The sequence below is a fragment of the Culex quinquefasciatus genome, chromosome 1 (assembly GCF_015732765.1).
Source record: "Culex quinquefasciatus strain JHB chromosome 1, VPISU_Cqui_1.0_pri_paternal, whole genome shotgun sequence".
In the NCBI taxonomy this organism is placed as follows: Eukaryota; Metazoa; Arthropoda; class Insecta; order Diptera; family Culicidae; genus Culex; species Culex quinquefasciatus.
Window position 1 is genome coordinate 43,538,035 of NC_051861.1, and position 21,727 is coordinate 43,559,761.

Genomic DNA, 21,727 nt, shown 5'->3' on the forward strand with positions numbered 1-21,727 from the left:
GATCGCGCTACTTTTTCGAACCAAAAATTCAAAAAGTCGACGAAAGTCCGGTTGTCTTGTTCTCAAATGAGAGCTTAGGATGTCCCCTTTCGGAAACCGACTTAGAAAACCGGATTTGGAAACTGTGGCCACCGGGAATCAGCTAAAACCCAAAAAAATAATAGGCAAGAAGCCTAACCTATCATTCAACATATCATGAAATTCATGAATCTAAAAGATATGCAATCTACAGTCATACCTTTGTGCTCTAATCCATTCTGAATTTGAATGGCAATTTATGGTCAGATAAGTGTTCTTTGGCCCCTTCCGGTCTGCAGAATTCTAGAAATCTCCTTGAAATTGAAAGATGTCCGTCGCTAACGTACTCTGGAGACCAAAAGAACCGGATTTGGTCAAAAACAGGATTTTTGGCGATTTTTTCAATGTTTGGGTTCGAAAAGGACCCCAGTACCTTTATGAGCGAGTTGTGGCGCTATAATCACGACAAATAGTGGTTACAATGAGCCAGAGCCGTACCTTAGGTACACGGCGCCCTTGGCGAAGCATCAATTTGACGCCCCTTCCAGATTTACAAGCATTTTGATAAAATTATATTAATTTTCAATGATTGCTTCAATGTGAGTTATGATTTTATAATTGTAATTGGAGACCTTGTAATTGTAATTGGAGCAACATTTGAAAGGGGCGGTACGACATTGCTCTTACGGCCTTTCGTCCCATTTAAACGCGTTGAATGAAAGGCCGTAAGAGCTATTTATCATTTTTATTTTTTGTTTTATTTTTCAAATGCTATGGGATAGGTTGAATTGAAAATTTAGTATAGGAGTTAAGTTGGCAGAATATTTTCTCAGATTTCATAAAATCGATAATGATAGCAGGTTTTTGTTTTTCTTTAAATTAAATTGGGTACTAAAGCCCTATGTAAATTTTAATGTACAACGGTTAAAAACACGATTAAAAACCATTTTTGATCACTTTTTTCATTTTAATGCAAAAAAAAAATGACAAGACAACATTTTTTCGGTGGATCAACTATGCTCCCCTTGGAACGAGCTGTCAAGTAGGAGTTTTTCTGTCAAGAAGGACCGCGAGGTTATTTTTTCAAAATTGATTTAAAAATCCATTTTAAACTCTTTGTGGTCGTACAAAGGGTCATTGTACTCAGAAAAATAAGCTTTATCGCTGTTAACAATAATATCAGCAAGCTGAGCTTCATTTTAGGACCCAATTCAGATTAATGCACAGAATTAAAAGTTCAATCATTATAAATTATGCTATAACTTGTTAGTTGATTTTATATTTTTAAGCCTGCATAATTTGATTGTATAAGCAAAGAACTTTCCTGGATTCGTAAAATAATTTGCTGATTTGGCTTTGGATTGATTTTCGTTAATTTCAACGAAAACAGAAAAAAATACTTCTTCAAATTTGAAATATAATAATAATTCGATGCCCGTGTGCTCTCTTGTTCTATCTAGATAGAAATCCCAGCAAGCTTAGTTCAAAACAGCATCAAAATATTATTTTTAAACAAGCAGCGGCAGAACAAATTTCGTCAAAATCAATTTAGGCCTTTGCAAATATTTTTTGAAGTTTATGTCCCTCGACTCTGACCACAAAAATAAAAAAGTTAAAAAATTTAAATTACAGGCCACAGTTTTAACATTTGAATGAAAAAAGTGTTTTAAAATGCATTATACACCTGTCCAGTTGTTTTGCAATCATAAGTTTCCAAAATTTCTAAGTATTGACTTTTTTTTTGTTAAAGATAAGAAATTTTTAATCGTTTTAGGTGATTTGCCCATACGATATTTGAAAATATATTTAACAGTTAATTTTTTTATTATGTTATGCATTGATTTTTATTTTCATCAGTATTTATTTGTTTATTTTTAATTCGTAAAATTAAATTCTATTTTCCAGTAAAATATTTTTTGCGATAAACTATATACATGTTTTCAAACCTTGATAATTTTTTTTTGTTTTTATCTGAAAAAATAAATAAATTGTTTTTAATTACCAAAGCCTTTTAGACGATTTAGGGTATTTTAACCATTAGTGGACCCCCTAGTAGAGCCGAAGCACATTTTTCACAAATTTTCAATATTTTTAGCACTTTTTCATAATTTTTTGTACAAAACAATTAAATCTGAAGTCTTTTGAACAATGTTGACTATTTGTTTCATCAGTTACTTGTTTTTGAGCAGAAAAATAGTCATTTGAAAAAAAAAAAAATAAATTTGCCTGTTATGGACCCCCCTTCCTATAGTGGACCCGGGTCCATAATCCGATTGTGGACCCGGGTCCACTATAGGCAAACTGTTATTTTTATACCAAATTTAACCGATATTTGATGTTTTGATGCATGGTGTAGGTCTAATGATAGATATACTGAATAAAAGATGGATTTTGCTCACTTTTCATCATAAACAAATATGTTTTGTTAACAAATTTGGCTTTAAACAACAACAAAAACCTTACAGATATTTAAACACATTTATTTCCGAAAAAGATCAGAGATAACGTTTCAAAAATCACTGCAATCATAAAAATAATAAAAAAAAGTAATCTTGATGCAAATTTTTCCATATTAATTACATAAATGGTTGACCGAAACTAAACATTAGATTTGTTTACAGTTGCTGATAAAACCACGCATGTTTATTTAAAAAAAATGTTTTTTTTATTGATTTATTATTATAAAATATCATTTCAAACTGCAATTATAATGCTTCAGTTAAGTACAATTAACTATAGTTTTGATTAATTATAAATTCTTACGGCTTCAGCTTTTTTGGTACTTTTAACATGAAAACAGCTAGATTTATACTCATAATTGAAAAAATATGCGTTTAGGTTGATAAAAACAAGCATTTATTGTATGTTTCAGAGAAACTTTTGCTTGGATACACAGTTTTCTTCATTTTTGAAAGTTAAATTAACAGTGGTCCACTTTTGGAAAAGTTTGGATTTTAGTTGTCCTATATTGAACCCCCCTAATTTTTGCTCGAAAATGGCAGTTCTTCGCTATATTTTAGTTAAGATCCTTAAACTTACATTATTTCGACTTGTTGAAATTAAATAATCAGTCAACAAATGATTGGATGGTTAATTCAATCATAAAATATAAATGCAGTTTTGTTGTGAAAATGCTAGTGGCCATGGCTGATTTCAGATGTCGAACTCAAAACACTTAATTTGGTAAAAAGGACAATTCAATGTCAGTCAACATTGTTTTAAATGATGCTGAACATGCCAAATAAAAGATTTGTAGACAACAACACGCTTGAAATTGTGATTTTATTGAATTTTTCATCAAAAACCCTTCAGAGGGTCCACTATAGGAAAGGGGTCCACTAATGGATAACGTACCCTAAAGAGTAAACAACACCGGTTAAGCTAAATTGAAAAAGTGATGTGCTCTGAAAAACATTTTTTTTTCTTGAACAAATAAGGTTGGTCTTATTGGTGAAAATTTTCAGCAGTTTTCCAAGTTCAAAACTCTACTATTTTGAAAAAGAGTATTCAAATTCTAATGCACGAAGTTGATTATAAAAGGGAAATCGAGCTGAAAATATTTCAAAGGCAATTTTTTTAACTCGAGAGTTTTAAAAAAATCAAAAGAAAGGTATATGTTTTAATGTTAAAATAAATTCCTTTCAAAGAAGCTCAAAATATGACCATATTTTTCACAATTTGGCTGATTGTGATTCAGAGCTAAATTAACGTGAAAATAACATATAGTTGGACATTTTTTTAGTCTGGAAGGTATGACTTAAACTTTGTTATACAAAGATCCAAACTTTAACGTGTATTTATTTTGAGAAGCTCTTCTGGAACTCCTTCAACTTTCTGCCACTTGAGCGCCCCTTCTTTGATGAAAAAATAAATTATGAATTTTCAAAACACTTCAGTAGAAATATTCATACAATTGACTTTGGCGCCCCATAACATTTTTTTTACATCTTAAACCAAATTTATCTTGTTATTTGTAATTCTACTTTATAATTCGGCGTTCTTTCTGTTTCAAATATTTAATGTGGATGTTATAGCTGACATGGAAATTTTGTACAATCTTCGATCAACCGCGCCAACCCCTAGGTACGTCGCAATGTCCCATCCCCGAGGGTCCCGGAACACCAAAACTTCTTAGCATGGTGGCTTCCAACGAATCCCCACATTTCTTCCTCTCCTATAGATTCAGAACTGTGTTGTTGTTTGAACATTCGTGCTCAAACTCAATTCACTTCAACGAATCATCTTTGCGGTTAACTTTACGCAGTTGGCCTGGCTGCTTTAACGCTTGTGATGTTTCAATGCAGTCTAATGCAATGGGGCACTGCAAATGTTAATAATGACAAGAAAATGCTAGGCGTTAATCAACCTAAGGCATTTTCTAGGGTACCCTCGAAAGACTTGCTGCAATAGGGTTAGATTAGATTAGAAAAGGACCCCAATACCTTTAAAGTAACTTGTTTTATGAACGATCCCTAGGGTCGTCCTTGGTCCATGGTCCTCTCCCCTTTGTGGACAATTTCCATACAAAACATTTTTTTTGTATGGAGCGTGAACTTCTTCATTTCATTTAGATCTTTCATTCTCTGAAAAATTTCAAACTTATCGTTTGTTGCTACACTAGTGCAGAGAGTACGAAATAATTTATTAATTCAAAATAGATACACACTCAACCTTTTGTTTTGCTCTGCATTTACAACTACAAATTGGCAAATGTGCATCTCACGTGTGCAAAGCACACAGGCAAATTTTGGAACGTGCCTAGCTCGGCACGCGTGGCATTTCCATGCTAGATCTACTCACACGCTCCCCATAGGTCTAGGAGAGCTTTGGACCGTAAAACGACCATTAAGCAGGGACGACCACAAGCCACAAGCTATACAACAATGGCAGACGACGGACTCGGTGTATGCGTGCATAGCATTAAGGTGAGCCAGCCAGCCGGTTTGGTGACTTGGTCTTGTTGACATAAAGACGGCGGAGACCTTGGACAAATTCGCCATAAATTCACACAGCCGAATAACATGATAAATTTGCTGCGCTGCTGTGAGCCGATTGAGAATCAGTCGACCGATATACCCATAACCAGTTCTCTCCACTGACACCACAACAGTCTCTGTGTACTAACTCACTTGAACTACACAGCCCCACGGATACTGGAGTCACTTGTTTGGTTCTATCAAATTTGGGTAGTCTCCCTGGACATGTAGTTTAGAAACTAGGGGAAATATACTCATTTCAATCACTCTAAGCCGTTCGACCAATTATCATCACTTTTGCCGTTTTCCACTATTAAATCAACATTTTCAGATGTATCAACTATAGGGAGTTGCTTGCTCACTTTTAATTGAGCTATTTATTACTTTGGAACAGTCAAAAACACATTATGAAAGCTGTAATTCATGATCAAAGTGCTGATAGGCCGATAATAGAAATAGGCTGAGAAAGGGCATAGTTCCCCTACTTGATATCCTTGTAACATGCAAAAATGTGAAAGTTACCTCCGCATACGGTACACCTGCAAGTGCAGCATGACGCCGCGTGTAGTTCAGCCAGCCCATTGCGTTGCTTAGAGGTATAGAGCAGCTGTCTACCGACGACACAACGGTCGGCAGTGCAGCAGTATAGGGTCTTTCCTACATTGAACAGCCGGGATAGGTAACCATGCCCAGAAAACTCGTCCAGCCAGAGCAGAGCATACTCACAACGGTGTCGGGTGGTGGAGACTCTGAAGGTCAGGAGAAATACCAACCCAAACGGCTCCGACCGCCGTACTTCACCGACGTAGAAAATGAAAGCGACTTTTTCGAAACCTTCTGATGGATTGATAGAGCCTGGTGTGTCTTGCCTGCATGGGCCGCCTGGCGGAGGTTAAGCCGAGCAGTCGTCAAACGAACCATGCCTAAAAGGTGGTCGCGCGTGGTGTAAGATTTAGTGGGTTGCAATTTAGCAATGCGCTCCGGATTGTAGAAATTTAAAACTGAAAAGCTTGACATGATTGACACCAAGGGCAAGCTATCAGCTAAAAGCAGGACATTAGCTTTGAAATTGGAACCATCACTTATGTATAACTGAATTACTCAACATTTTTATACTAATGAGACACTTCTAATAAAATATGGTTCAAACAAAATACTGAAAATAAATCTTTTATTTTTTAAATTGATGGTAAACCATCAAGAATATCATTGAAGATGTGTATTTTTTATGAAAGGCATTTGGATCAGTACCGTTGATCAGTTGTGGATTCATATCCCTGAAACAATATTAGCATTTTTTTGCAACACTTTAAATATCGTTGCTTAAAAAACAAATTCAGAAAAAAAAATTAAATTCGAAGATTTAAAAAAAAGTTAAAACCATAAAATAAATCACCAAATTATAAAATCTAGGGATTTAGTACTTGATAATGCTCGCCAAAACTTTACTCTGGAAAATCGAAACACGAAATTTCTATTATTTTCTTCTCTAAATTTCTCTAATCTAAAATATGACTCCGAAAATGATCCGAACTAAGAAAATGGCAAAAAAATAATATAATAATTAAATAATTAAATAATTTAATAATTTGATAATTTAATTATTTAATTATTTATTAATTGAATAATTGAATAATTTAATAATTTAATAATTTAATAATTTAATAATTTAATAATTTAATAATTTAATAATTTAATAATTTAATAATTTAATAATTTAATAATTTAATAATTTAATAATTTAATAATTTAATAATTTAATAATTTAATAATTTAATAATTTAATAATTTAATAATTTAATAATTTAATAATATAATAATTTAATAATTTAATAATTTAATAAATTAATAATTTAATAATTTAATAATTTAAGAATTTAATAATTTAATAATTTAATAATTATTAAAATTTAATAATTTAATAATCTAATAATTTAATAATTTGATAATCAAATAATTTAAAAATTTAATAATTTTATAATTTGATAACTAACGAACTTTCTTTAAAAAATTAAAATTAACAAAATAATCAATTCTACTATTTTCGTTATTTTTCAATTTAATAATTCTTACTTTTTTACGTTTTTTGAGTCTGTATGTTTGGACAATTTGAATATGTAAATTCTGAAATTTCAAATTGTTGAATTCCAGATTTCTTATTTTTTTTTAAATTTTAACATTACATTTCGCTTTTAGACGGAGATTTTAGCAGATTTCTAAGTGGATTTCGGCATGTTGTGATAATTGGGAGTAGAATCAATTCTACCTGAATCAGAGTGGCAACACAATTTTTAATTTTTTCAATAAACCAAAAATTTAAAAATTTAAATTTTTATATTGAAAAAAACATAGAAAATCTACAAAGTTTCATAGCCTCAAATTTTGAAAGTTCTGTATTTTTTTTAAATTTTTTTATTTAGATTTTAATTAAATTGCTATTTATTTGAATTGTTAAGCAGATGTTTTAAAAATAATGAGTTGTAATGTTATGTAAAATTTATATAACAAATCTCAATGCATTAAAAAACGTTACTTAATCCACCTTTAGGTGGTTGGTGCCTTCCTCTCATTTATAGAGTGATTACAGTCCCCTAAAGTGTCCACATGGTTTATGGATCTCCCACGTGATCGCAGCACCTAAGAGGTCCTAATAAAAATAAGTGACGAGTAAAAAAAATAGACTTCCTACAGACTTTTTGTCAAGATTATACAGACACCGCCTTTCAGGAAAATGGCATCCCTCTACAAGGCTTTTTTCGTAGCGATCAGACCCGAACAGTTGAGGTTATGTAAATTCAGACCATTTTTTAAACTGCTTGTAATTTTAGATAGGTAAGTCAGATCTTGAAAATTCTTAATCCACAAGAAAGGTCTTCCCATATGCTTTCTAAAAATATATAACATGTGAGGGTTTCATGAAAAAACCACCCTTTTTACCATAATTTTAATTTAATATGAAACAGTTTTTTTAACATAACTTTTTAAATACATGATAAAACTGCATGAATTTAAATAGCAATTTAGGGGACGTTAAGACGGATCGATTAAAACCATTCCGGCCAAAATCGCTCCTTGAAGATTATTTCAAAGTTTCGTATTAGGAAAAAAAACAATCAATAATTTTTAGAAGAAAATTTTCTTCATTAACAACTTCTTAGAAATTGATGTTTTTGCACTTAACGAAAAAGATTGAATTTATTTAATTCCTAATAATATTTTCCTTTGTAATTTGAAAGAAATTCTATCGTTCTCAATTATTTTGTTTATCAAAATTGCTATCCGCGCGAAATCCGCGCCTGAGCAAAATTAGCCAGAAAATCCGCACCAGATCCGCGCCATCCGCGCCGTCCGTAACAACCCTATATTTGATTCGTCCCCCATACTACTGTGTTCAAAATAATTTACATCAAAGTTTGTCTTTTTACAATATTTTTGCCTTCCTCACCTCAATGAGGAAAGGCTATAAAATCACTCGAAAAATGAATTTCTTTATTCGACCTCGTAGACCCAACCACAAGACCCTAGTTAATATTATTAAGTTTAGAAAAGTACTTCCAAATTTATACTTAAAAAAATGATTTTAGCTAAACTTCGGAAGATTGTAAAAAGGGTAGTTTTTATAAGGAAACCCGTCATGCTATATATTGTTAGAAAGATATTTGAAAGACCTTTCCAACGCTTTTAAAAGATTGAAGATCTGACAACCCCATCAAAAGTTATGATTTATACACTTGTTTGAGGCTGTGTAGTGTAATCACTTTATGAATGCGAGGAAGGCACCAACCACCTAAAGGTGGATTAAGTAACGTTTTTTTACAGGATTGGGTCCGTAAGATTGACGCTTATGGAATAAGAAGATAACAACTTCCTTGGTTGCTGTGTGCACCCTTCGCAGAAACTTAAAAGTGAATATAGTTCACAAAACACAAACTGTTGAAAATAGCTTTTATTTCTTTTAACACGTACGTAACATCGAACTGCTTCGTAGAAAAATGTTGCAGCTTGATTTATCTTATACCCACAAGAAACTTTCATTCAGCAAGAAGTATAGCAAATTGTCTAGGTCACACACTTTGTATTGAACCGGTCGTTGGAATTTTGTTTTTACTTCGTCTTAAAGCTTTTTAGGGTGATCTTTTTTTTGTCTAGTTATTATCACACTGTTGTTGAATTTTCATTCAATTGCACGCAGGTCCCAGATTATTATAGAAAACTGTTCGAAAATCTGATCACCCTAAGGCCCTAAGCTTGCTTCTGCTATTAAAGTGTAATTGTCTTTTTCACACCACTCGCAGATACAGCCAGGCACACTCTCATTTGATTCGCCGTGTAAAAACCAAGGTAAAAAAAAATCTCGACAAAAGCAGATAAATACGACCAACAATGCCGGCTAAACATGATTTATGCATAGCACCATGAACTAACCCCATGTGCACCACGGCAGCAGCCCCAGCGTATTACGGTACTCGCGCGACCGTTCGCACAACAAAAGATTTCAAACTTTCGGAACCGGGGAACCGAGACGAACCGCGCGGACAACAGCTCATTATAGGCCATGTTGCATCTCTGCTTCTTGGTCCGAATTCCGAACTAATTTGTACACTTGGTTCCCCTTAGCCTCCTTGCCCACTGGGTTTATTACCTCTTGGGATGTCTACTCTATACGATCTTTCTTTTCTGCAGAAATTTATAGTTAGATATATTTTTTTCTATTTTTTGTGCTTAAAGTGTGATTTCTTTACAATTAACGAGCGTCTATTCAAATTATAGATAAGTTTTATACTGCCGTTCAAAGCAAGTCCGTCCCGTATGTAATTTCGTCAGTTTTGAGGTAATGATGCAGTTTGGTTCGAAATCATGTGAACTATCAGAAAAATCATTAAACTTTAGTACCTACTTTGTTCCATAAAACCGTACAAAATTCACTTTTTCGTGAAATTTCAACACATAACCTTATTGGCGGGACAAATTTGACTTGCGTTTTTCTCGGCTTGCTGTTTTTACATATGGGACGTACTCGATTAGAGCGGCAGTATAGCTCAGTTTGAAAAATAACTTGCAATTTTTTTTTTTTTTTTTTTTGTTTGATTGCCATGACCATTTATTTGATCTATTGTCGACCTGCTGATCTATTTTTAGATCTGCAGAGGCTGCCAATTTGCTGTTCTTGGGCATTTGGGGAACAAAGCACACGCGCTATTGTTGAGCAAGTGTGTTGATCTGTCCACACGCCGTAACATTTTTCCTTTCCTCTGTGCTGTTGTACTTTCCATATGTGTCGCTAGAACTGAAGTGCACTTTTTTATTACGCTACTTAGACCATCTCCACCGGGCGCGCGCAGTAAGGATTTGGAAGCGCTCCACCATCACTCTTCCCCACACCGGTCGCTCATAAACGCGCTCATAAAATAGCAGCTCGACCCTGGGTGAACAGCGGGTGACCAAATTTAGTCGCCCGCTAGTAGCGCGCACAAATATTTGACATCTGCTTGAAGTGAAAGAAGAATCAAGATTTTTGTTTTTTTTTAATTGACTTTTTATGGTTCCATGGAACTGGACATTAATGATGGACATTTTCATTGTACTGGCCACAACCCGGATTGGCCCAGGTTCCCCGGGGTATGTTCCGTTGAAAGGATATTGGCGGTACCTATGAATATGGGCAATATTGGTGTTCAATTTCACGATTTTCAAAATCACATATGGAAATCACGAAAATGGACATTGTGAGTGGACTGGCCACAATCCGAATTGGTCCGGGTTCCCCCGGGGATGTTCCGTTGAGCGGACATTGGCGGCACCGTATGAATATAGGCAATATTGGTGTCAAACTTCACGATTTTCAAAATCACATGTGAAAATTACGAAAATTGACATTTTCAACGAACTGGCCACAACCCGGATGGTTCCGGTTTCCCTGGGGGATGTTCCGTTGGAGGGACATTGGCGGCACCGATGAATATGGGCAATATTGGTGTTAAATTTCACGATTTTCAAAATCACATATGGAAATCACGAAAATGGACATTGTGAGTGGACTGGCCACAATCCGAATTGGTCCGAGTTCCCCCGGGGATGTTCCGTTGAGCGGACCTTGGCGGTATTGTATGAATATGGGCAATATTGGTGTCAAACTTCACGATTTTCAAAATCACATGTGAAAATTACGGAAAAGGACATATTTAACGAACTGGCCACAATCCAAATTGGTCCGGGTTCCCCCGGGGATGTTCCGTTGAGCGGACATTGGCGGCACCGTATGAATATGGGCAATATTGGTGTCAAACTTCACGATTTTCAAAATCACATGTGAAAATTACGAAAATTGACATTTTCAACGAACTGGCCACAACCCGGATGGTTCCGGTTTCCCTGGGGGATGTTCCGTTGGAGGGACATTGGCGGCACCGATGAATATGGGCAATATTGGTGTTAAATTTCACGATTTTCAAAATCACATATGAAAATTACGAAAATGAAATGTTCTAGTGGACTGGCCACGATCCGAATTGGTCCGGATTCTCGCGGGGATGTTCCGTTGAGCGGACATTGGCGGCACCGTATGAATATGAGCAATATTGGTGTCAAACTTCACAATTTTCAAAATCACATGTGAAAATTACGAAAATTTACATTTTGAGTGGACTGGCCACAATCCGAATTGGTCTGGGTTCCCCCGGTGATGTTTCGTTGAGCGGACATTGGCGGCATCGTATAAATATGGGAAATATTTGTGTCGAATTTCACGATTTTCAAAATCACATGTAAAAATTACGAAAATGGACATTTTCAACGAACTGGCCACAACCCGGATGGTTCCGGATTCCCTGGGGGACGTTCCGTTGGAAGGACATTGGCGACACCGATGAATATGGGCAATATTGGTATCAAAATTCACGATTTTCAATATCACATATGAAAATTCTGTAAATTTACATTTTAAACAGACTGGCCACAACCCGGATGGTTCCGGATTCCCCTGACGATGTTCCGTTGAAGGGACATTGAAGGAATTTATTTTTTGAAATAATTTAAATTTTGGATTGTGGATCTTTTCAACTTCAATATTTGTTATTTATTTATTTGTTCCGATAAGGTCCCTTCAACGAAACAACGAATAAACTTTATATGTTCATTTTCGTAATTTCGATAGGTGATTTTGAAAACCGTGAAGTTTGACACCATTATATATAACTTCCCCCGGGGAACTCGGAACTACCTGGGTTGTGGCCAGTTCACTCAAAGAGTTCATTTTCGTAATTTTCACATGTGATATTAAAAATTGTAAAGTTTGACAGCAATATTACCCATATTCATACGGTGCGGCCAATAAACTTCCAACGGAACATTCCTCGGGGAACCCAGAACCATCCGGGTTGAGGCCAGTTCGTTGAAAATGTCCATTTTAGTAATTTTCACATGTGATTTTGAAAATCGTGAAGTTTGACACCAATATAGCCCCATATTATACGGAGCCGCCAATGTCCCCGATTCGGGTTGTGGCCAGTCCGTTTAAAATTTTCATTTTCGTAATTTTTATATGTGATATTGAAAATCGTGAATTCTGACACCAATATTGCCCATATTCATACGGTGCCGCCAATGTCCGCTCAACGGAACATCCCCGGGGGAACTCGGACCAATTCGGATTGTGGCCAGTCCACTCACAATGTCCATTTTCGTGATTTTCATATGTGATTTTGAAAATCGTGAAATTTAACACCAATATTGCCCATATTCATCGTAGCCGCCAATGTCCCTCCAACGGAACATCTTCCGGGGAACCCGGAACCATCCGGGTTCCGGCCAGTCCGTTTAAAATGTCAGTATTCGTAATTTTCACATGTGATTTTGAAAATTGTGAAGTTTGACACCAATATTGGCCATATTGATACGGTGCGCCCAATGTCTTTCCAACGGAACATCCCTCGGGGAACCCTAAACCATCCGGGTCCACTAGAAATGTCAATTTTAATAATTTTATATGTAATATTGCAAATCGTGAAATTTAACACCAATATTGCCCATATTCATAGGAGTCGCCAATGTCCCTCAAACGGAACATCCCCCGGGAAACCCGGAACCATCCGGGTTCCGGCCAGTACGTTTAAAATGTCAGTTTTCGTAATTTTCATATGTGATTTTGAGAATCGTGAAGTTTGACACCAATATTGCCCATATTCATACGGTGCTGCCAATGTCCCTCCAACGGAACATTCCCCGAGGAACCCGGACCAATCCAGGTTACTATCAATCCAGTTTTTTTTTTGGAAATAATTACTTTTGGCTTTGAAGATTTTGGCAAATTGGTCATGCCAATAAATTAAAACAAATTTTATTTCGAAACGTCAAAATAAGCTAATACTCACCCCCGGTGGGGTTGGCAGTGACTATTTTACCAACCCGTTTTATCAACGACCGGTGTGGGAAGGGTGACTAAACTAAAATAGTAGCGCTGTGGGTGAACAAAATAGTCACTCATTTATGTGCGCACCGGTGGAGATGCTCTTAGGATGTGTTCCCAGTGAAATCCCAAAAGCCCGGGACTCTTTTTAAGCAGTTTTTTTTTGTCCCTCCAAGCACATTTTGCGGTTGGGCCCAGCGCACTCCGCAGATGCAAATATACAGAGCACTGCCGGTCCTCGAAACATGTGAAAAGTACGAGGAAAGGTGGTGCCAAGCCATGTGGGTTTCAAACCACGACCTTCCGTTTATCAAACGAAACCTGTAACCAATAGACCACAGGAGCTCGGCAACTTGCAAATAGAGGATGACAATTCTAGATTAATTTAAACACCGATGGTTTGAAATCTACGTTGAAGATATCTGTTGAATAAAAATATATATTCAGCAATTCCCCACGAAAAAAGCATGAAAAAAAACAAAATTCCTCGGATCGGGCTCAACATTTTTCTGGGAGTTCCCTGGCCGAAATAATTAGACCCGTATTTTTTTGTTTGGCTATTAGGGTGACCTACGCCGTGTTACGGTGGTCTGAAAAATGGCCATTTTCGTCGATTTGAGCATGAGCATGAGCATGAGCATGGTTGACTGCCAATGAGCTGCTACTCCGTTATTGACAGATCAGCTGAAGTTAAACAATGAATCAAAAATGATCAGTGGGAGCCAACCATCCGTTCACTGTTTAACCCAGGGATGACCAAAGTATGGCCCGCGGGCCAAACGTGGCCCGCGAGGTCATTTTTTGTGGCCCGCGGACCCATTTTGAATGATCATGTAAAATGGCCCTTTGACGCATCTTGAAGTGATTTTATAATTCCAAGATATTAAAGTTATGTTTATGCCTATTTTTTAAACCTCTTTAGATTTTTTTAATATAAAATTATTTGTATAATCGGGATCAAAGTATGGAAAACCCGATTATATGAAACAAATATTGTGATAAAAATCTATCTTATCGTAACTATCTATCGTACCACGCTCAAATGAGATTAAACACAGTTATTTATTTACAAATTTTCATCAAATATTTATTGAAATTTTATTAAAATTAGAGGAATATTTATTTTAAAATGCAATTGAAAGCAGATGAATAATATTTATGTTGTATTTTTTTTGATTTTCTGATTTTAATAAATTTAACCAATTGAAAAAAAAACTGTTATTTTTTTTTTGTTTTCTAATATTTTTTTCAGTTTAATAGATTGAAATTTAAAAAAACACACACATTTTCCTCATATGGCCCGCAAGCTCATGTGAGCTTCAAATTTGGCCCGCCATTCAAAAACTTTGAGCACCGCTGGTTTAACCTCTGAAGATCCCTACTTTATTAGTCAATACCGGCGCCCTCCCAAGAAGCCTGCAGTTCAACGAAAGGGAGGAATGTTAGTTCGATAGTTGAAGTTGCAGACTCATCAAGCACACAGTTTTTCGCTATATACTTGTCAGAGGCGACTCGTCCACCTGTTCAACCTGTTCATTGAACAGGTAGCCGATTTCAAGTGGATATTTTTTTTATTTATGTGCCGTGGTGCTTTTTAAACCAGCAACATACAATTACAATTTTTGTTTGAATATACGTTAATAAAATCAACGCCCTATGTTCAGCAGCGCTGCATGCACCGAAAAAGCTTTGGCCCGCCACCCTTTACTCGTTACCTCTCTTTACAACCCACCAATACCAAAGCGAGCCAGCCTAGCGGGCCACGCGCAAATGCTCGTCGCGTTCAACACCGACCCTTTGAACGTTGGGGAAAAAATCTCCATACAGAAAAAAATCAACACATGTAAAGAGCTTCCTATTCATACGCAGCGGCAGTATCGATGTGTTGGTAAATCAGGTTCAATCTGAGAGCGTGAACTGACAGCATTTTTGGGAGAGAGCGAAATGCCACCCCCAGCCGACTTAGCTCGCTCAGCTCTCCAGGGAGCTGCATGCAAAAGGTAAACAAGCCAGCGCGTTGACAGCACGTTGAGAGCATGAATAAATGAGAGAGCGCGAGAGCACGACAGATATTGCTCTATATTTGGCGCACTTTTAGGCATCAGGCTGTTTTGCGCAGACTGGTGATGGCTTGTTTTAGAACTGGAATGTTCAACTGCGCGCGTTGAACCTCTTCGATCTTCTTGGTTACAAGTGGATTCTTGCTCTACTGGAAAGTAATGTGTAATGTTAAGTTAATAGTCAGGACCCGGTGCCTGCAGTTCCCGTTACAGTTTAAATGGAATTCCAATAAGAATGTAACAGAAAAATTAGGCTCCGGGTCCAGACTGTTAAGATCGTGTGATTGATAAATTGAATTGAAACAATTGAAAGAAAAAAGTACTGTGCTTTTTCCAGAATCGGGACACATTAGAAGAATTATGACAGTAGATCAGGGAAGGGATTTAAGCACCTTGTTTTGCATAATATCAAAGGTGCTGTGCTACTGAGTAGATTCAACCATGATCGTTATTTTATTTTTCGGATGGTTCTATTTAAAGCGGATGCAGTCCTAAAAAGTTTAAGATTTGATGCCATTAAATGCTCCAAACACGACTGTGTTTATTGAGACTGTAGTCCCGGTTCACTCTAGTTGTATATATTATTATCATATATTGTAGCATGAATTTGTTCTGAAAACATTTTTTCACTGATGCTAAAAACAAATATTTTAATTATCTCGGATTCATGTCAATATAGTTTTGTTTTTAACATCAAAAGCCCTTCTTTTTATTCGGAAATTGAATTCCAAAACCATGAGGACATAAAAGTGAGTTCTCTCTCCGATTCTCTAAAAATTTGACAAAGGATCAAAAGCGATACGACCTGGTTCTAAAAAGTATAAAGTAAAATGTCAATTTAATTTTTAAATAGTAACCAAGTTAGCTTAAAAAAGCCCAACAAACAGTTTTCATATGTTAAGGATATGTTTTTTTCTGAACATCCTGATGAATACTTTTAAAATTCAGTATAGTATTCAATAACTTCCCTTGAATTTCGATAAGGATGGCAGAGCGATTGCTCTATTTTTCCTCATTCCCCACGCTAATGATTAAGTCTTAAAAATACATTTTAACGAGATAAAAAAGTCTTAATCATAATTTTTATTATTATTTTGCATAAACAGAAAATTATAATAGTATAAAAATAATAAAACGTAAAAATAAAAGCCATTGGAAAGAAAAAAAGCTTGTAAAAAATGTTTTAACATTGAACAGGTAGGGGAAATTCTCGTATCTTTGGCAGGTTAAGCTCTCGCTCCTAACTCCATCCAATTGGCTGATTTTCACTATTTAAACAACTAATTTTGCAAAACTTTTGGTAGAAACTTGCTTGCTCACTTCTTATTGAGCTATTTATCACTCGATTTCAGTTGAAAACGCTTTTAATTAGCTTTAATTGCATGTCAAAGTTCTGACCTCATTAAGACCACAAGTTGTCGGATGATTCAAATAAACAAATAAACAAATAAACAAATTCAGTAAGTCATGCTATTATTCGATCACCACAATCACTCACCCCTAACGAACAGCGACACAAAAGCACACAAAAAAAAATAACCTGCATAATCACGATTTCGCGTCCCCACTTCCAGCGCACCAATGATGCTATTATTCGATTACCAGAATCACTCACCCCATACGACTAGCGAAACAAAAGCACACAAAAAAAATTAACCTGCATAATCACGATTTCGCGTCCCCACTTCCAGCGCACTTATGATGTTATTATTCGATTACCACAATCACTCACCCCATACGAATCACAGCGACACAAAAGAGATGAAAATGAGCATGCAAAAACAAGACAGCGCGTCCCCGTGGTCAGCGCACTTATGATGCCATTATTTAATTATAATAACCACGCACCCGAGCACGCAAACAGCGACACAAAAGAAATGAAAATGAGCATGCAAAAACAAGACAACGCGTCCCCGTGGTCAACGCACTTATCAAAAAAAAAAAAAATGGCCGTTTCCGTCGATTTTCGCAAAAACCACTTTTTTCGAAAAATCATAACTCCTCGCCATTTTAACCGATTTCAATTGTCTTATACGCAAATGAAAGGTGATAAGTTGACCTTTCAAAGAAAAATAGTAAGAAGTTTCAAAAATGTAGTCTAACATATGAAAAGGGCTTATGAAACTTTAAAATGCCGTTTTGACTACTCTGGACCAAAGAGCCTATGTCTGGAAATATTTTTATCGGATTCCCCGGACATTTTTACATAACATACTACAAAATTGGAGGAGTTCATTAACAGGATTCCGAGATATGATTTTTTGAAAATAAAATCCGTGTTTTTGACACGCTGCGCGCAAAAACCGGAGAATGACGAAATTGGCAAAAAATCAACTTTTTTCACTAAAACTGCGATAACTTTAAAATTTCAGCGATGACCTATAGATGTTTGGGTACCAAAATTTTCGTAATTAAGAGACGCAACTTTTTCCATGCTGTTTTCGTGGGGAATTACTGTATTTATATACAGAAATTCCATTTGAAAAGAGCATAAACCGAAAAAAAGTTCTCCGATCGGGTTCAATTTTTTTCTGGGGGTTTTTGGCCGAAATAATTAGACCCGTATCTTTTGTATCACTGTTTTAGGGTGACCTAAACCGTGCGAGGGTGGTCAGGCGGTCAAATCAAAACGCCATTTTAAGTTTTCACCGGTATAATAATTTCTGCCAAGGAACCCCCAGAAAAATTTTGAGCCCGATCGGAGAACTTTTTTTCGGTTTATGCTCTTTTCAAATGGAATTACTGTATATTGATAATGCTATTGCAAAAAAAAATTAAAAAATTAAATGCATAGAACACCCGTACAACCGCTTGTTCTAAAAAATTCTAAAAAAAACTTGGTAGAAAGAAACCCCAAACAATTACAAGCTAATACCAATTAACTATTGACACACAATTTCATCGGCAAGCAGCTGGCACGATCTACAATCAGCTATTTGCTTTTGCCGAGCATTGCTTCTGCGGTTGTGTTGTTTCATCCATCGCGCGGCTAATAAATACATCGGCACGACGACGAACAGACGCAACAGAACCGTGGGAGGCATTTCTTAATCCTCCTCATTTGTTTAACTAGAGTATACGGACGATGTTGCGAGCGACCAAACACATCAGGCCACAATTTCTCACCACTTACTTAGGTATATTAAGATCATTGGTCCGCGCGTGTTTGTATCATTGGCAGCGGTCACAGCGCTGTAGGTTTAATATCTACCTCATGCCAATAATTTGATGTTTGAGTTTTGCGTTATCCTACACATTTTGAACAATCTTTGCTTTGGGATCTGTCAAGATTTCATTGCAAAGAACTCAAATCTACAAAGAAGGTAATGCTAAACTATTCGGGATTTTGCCTCCCACTCTGCTTCCACACTCGCACAACAAAGAGCAAACTCTCACCTTTGCCAGCACAGATGGTCGCTTGCCGTCGCCGTTCAACCGCCGGAGCCAGGTGTTTTTGTGGATTTCTCGAAACAGTGCCGCACTGCTGCTGCTGCTCGTGCCGCCGCGTGGCTCCATCATTCAGCGTCGTCGTGCGCGCCCTTTCAAATCGACACAGTGTTCGGAATTCAACGGATTGGCACCGTTTCAACAACCAGCAGCAGCTGTTCCTCTACGATTCTTTTCACTGACAATCGACTACGATGATAACTGGTGGCACTTAGCATCACTTCGCCACACATATCGCTTCATTTGCGCCGGCTTTTTAACACAATCGTACGACTTTAACCCTAACGACACCGCTTAATCGGATGTGAACTGATGATATGCACTTGATCTTCCTAATTTGAGCCAAACGAAACTAAACTATCAACCCCAAAGCTTTGCCGTCGACTGTGGTGATCGAGCTCCACTTTTGGCCGTTCACATCCGCGCACCGTTTGCTTCCCGCGGGAGGTTGTTCGCTATCGCTATATTTCTGTTTCCTTCCACAAAACACGACGACGACGACGGACGACTGTGTTTACACTCCGGTGGGCCACACTTCCTCTCTCGTGCGATTTAATATTTCTTCACAGCCCGTGCCGAACTCACGTAAAGATGATCGCGCGCAGATTTTGGCCGGTGGTGCGTTTCTGCAATGCGGTCATCGGTGCGCGTCAAAACTGTTGAAGACACAAAAAGAGAAAAATAAGTAAAAATGGAATTTTAGAAATTGGTTAATTCAATATATCACACCGCACCGCACACCGCGCAAAGCTGAACGTCGTCATAAGTGGAGCGACGATGCAATTGGTTGAAAGGCCATAATTTTGTTTGAAACAGTTACGAGACCCGGGAGGGGACGGTCGGTGGTCGAATCGGTCAGGTGAGCGCGATTGAGTTTTTGGGATTTTCCCGGTGTGCGGTTTTGCGGTCCAAGGGAGGGCAGATGTGAAGTATAGTACTGTTACGGGGAGCAGTTATTCGACATCAAATTGAGTTGGATTAGTGTTTTTTGCTTTTGAACAGTTGAGTTGAGCCACAGGTTTACTTTCTGACTTATGTAATTACAGCGAACTCTCTGCGTATCGATATCGAAGGAACGGAAGGATCAGGTTATTATATTGCCATAACAGAGAAAAATGTCTCAAGCCAACCCTTGATTTCTTAGCAGATTGCTTACAGTTTTCTCTGAATCGGATATACATAGAACGAAATATTCCAAGGTAATTGTTTGAAGGGACTAAAAAATCAATCAGGAATCGAATAGTCGACGGTATTATATACTTGACTAGTAGTGCTTATTCGATTAAATGATTTTTAGCATAGATTTTTAAAAGTCATAAAACATGTCCTCCACTGCAGGATTTTAGAGCATAATCGATTTAAACTTTATATAATCGCTTGACTGCCGCTCTAATCTAGTCCGTCCCATATGTATTTTGTTCATTTTTGAGATAAACATAGCAAAAGTATTGTTTTTACATGTACTTTGAGCCAATCTAATAAAAAAGTGATGTTTGTTCTGAAAATTCCAAAATAAAAATCACTTTCGTGCTGTCCCATATGCAAAATAAAGGCAAGTCAGTTCCTTCTAAAGAAATGTATCATGAATCGATTGAATAAACGTGAAAACATTTAAATTTCAAGGACAATGTTTCTATGAACCCGCAGAACTTGAAAAAAAAGATTATAAGCAGTTCATATCTGCAAGAATATTTATAAATTTTGATGCGTAATATTTTAAACAATTGGTGCTTTTTTTCATGCAAGGGACAACCACAAGTAAACAAAAAACTACATACCATTATGAGTAATATTCCATAAAATAAGTTCTATTAAATCTTGAATGAATTGCCCTGGTCCTAGTTCTGGAAGAGGTTCTGCTTCCGGTAAACGTAGACTGTGGTTCACTAAATTTCAACGGTCCAGACGTAGAGACACGCATTCAAATATCTGTTGCCTCTGTAGTATTTTCGTCTCGTTTATGATTACATTTTCATTGTTATGAATTTAACTATAAATGAATGAATCTGAAATAAACATAAAAAAACTTCATTTTATAACATTTGAGAAAATCACTTGAAAATTACCCAAACAAACCTTGAAATGACAGTTTAACTTCTGGTGAAAATGTTCATGCCTACCTTGATATCATTGACTGACTTGCCTTTATTTATAGAAAAATAAAGGCAAGTCAGTTCTAGTATGAAAATATATATATTTATCTCTAAATTTTAAGATTAATGAAAAAAATTCATGTAAGAAATATTTGTTGAACTATTATTGAAATAATTGTATAGAAATTGAGCAAAAAAATATTGATTGGAAATGTAAAAAATGGTGCAACATTTTTTGGCCTTCTCACGGCGTTATCTCAGCATCCACTTTTTACATATGGGACGGACTAGATTAGAGCGGCAGTTGATTGTTCAAAAATTATACAATACAAAAAAATATTGAAAACTAACTCAATTGGTATTGTTATCATACTATGTTTACACTCCGGGATTAGCCGAATAGTTACGCTGTCCGCTTTGTAAGCGAATGTTCATGGGTTTGATTCCCATCTGCTCCATCCTTCCATCGGAAGGGGAAGTAAAACGTCGGTTGTTAGGCCGTTAAGTCATTCCATTCAGTGTAGGAGTCATCTCCACGCTATAGGCTGATATGCAGATCGGAAGGAACGCAAAACTCCATATAAAAAAAATCGCCCAAGAAACGGTCAAGGAAAAGGTCAAGAAAAGATTTTTCTTAAGCGGTACGCAGCTGAAAAGGAACAGAAACGGAAAGTGGCGTTTGACGTTTCTTCGCGCGGCGCTTGTTTGTAATATGTTTAATAAAAAAAA

General features: G+C 36.4%; 1 protein-coding gene across 1 annotated transcript in view; it reads right to left on the reverse strand.

Moving 5' to 3' along the window:
- The window catches only part of LOC6033716 (uncharacterized protein PB18E9.04c), a 47,447-nt gene that overhangs the window by 19,787 nt on the left and 5,933 nt on the right, over positions 1 to 21,727 (reverse strand). The window contains exon 2 of the mRNA XM_038248600.1: positions 18,855 to 19,561. Coding sequence (XP_038104528.1) covers positions 18,855 to 18,977 — 123 coding nt within the window. The 5' untranslated portion in view covers positions 18,978 to 19,561. The remainder of the gene's footprint in view (positions 1 to 18,854; positions 19,562 to 21,727) is intronic.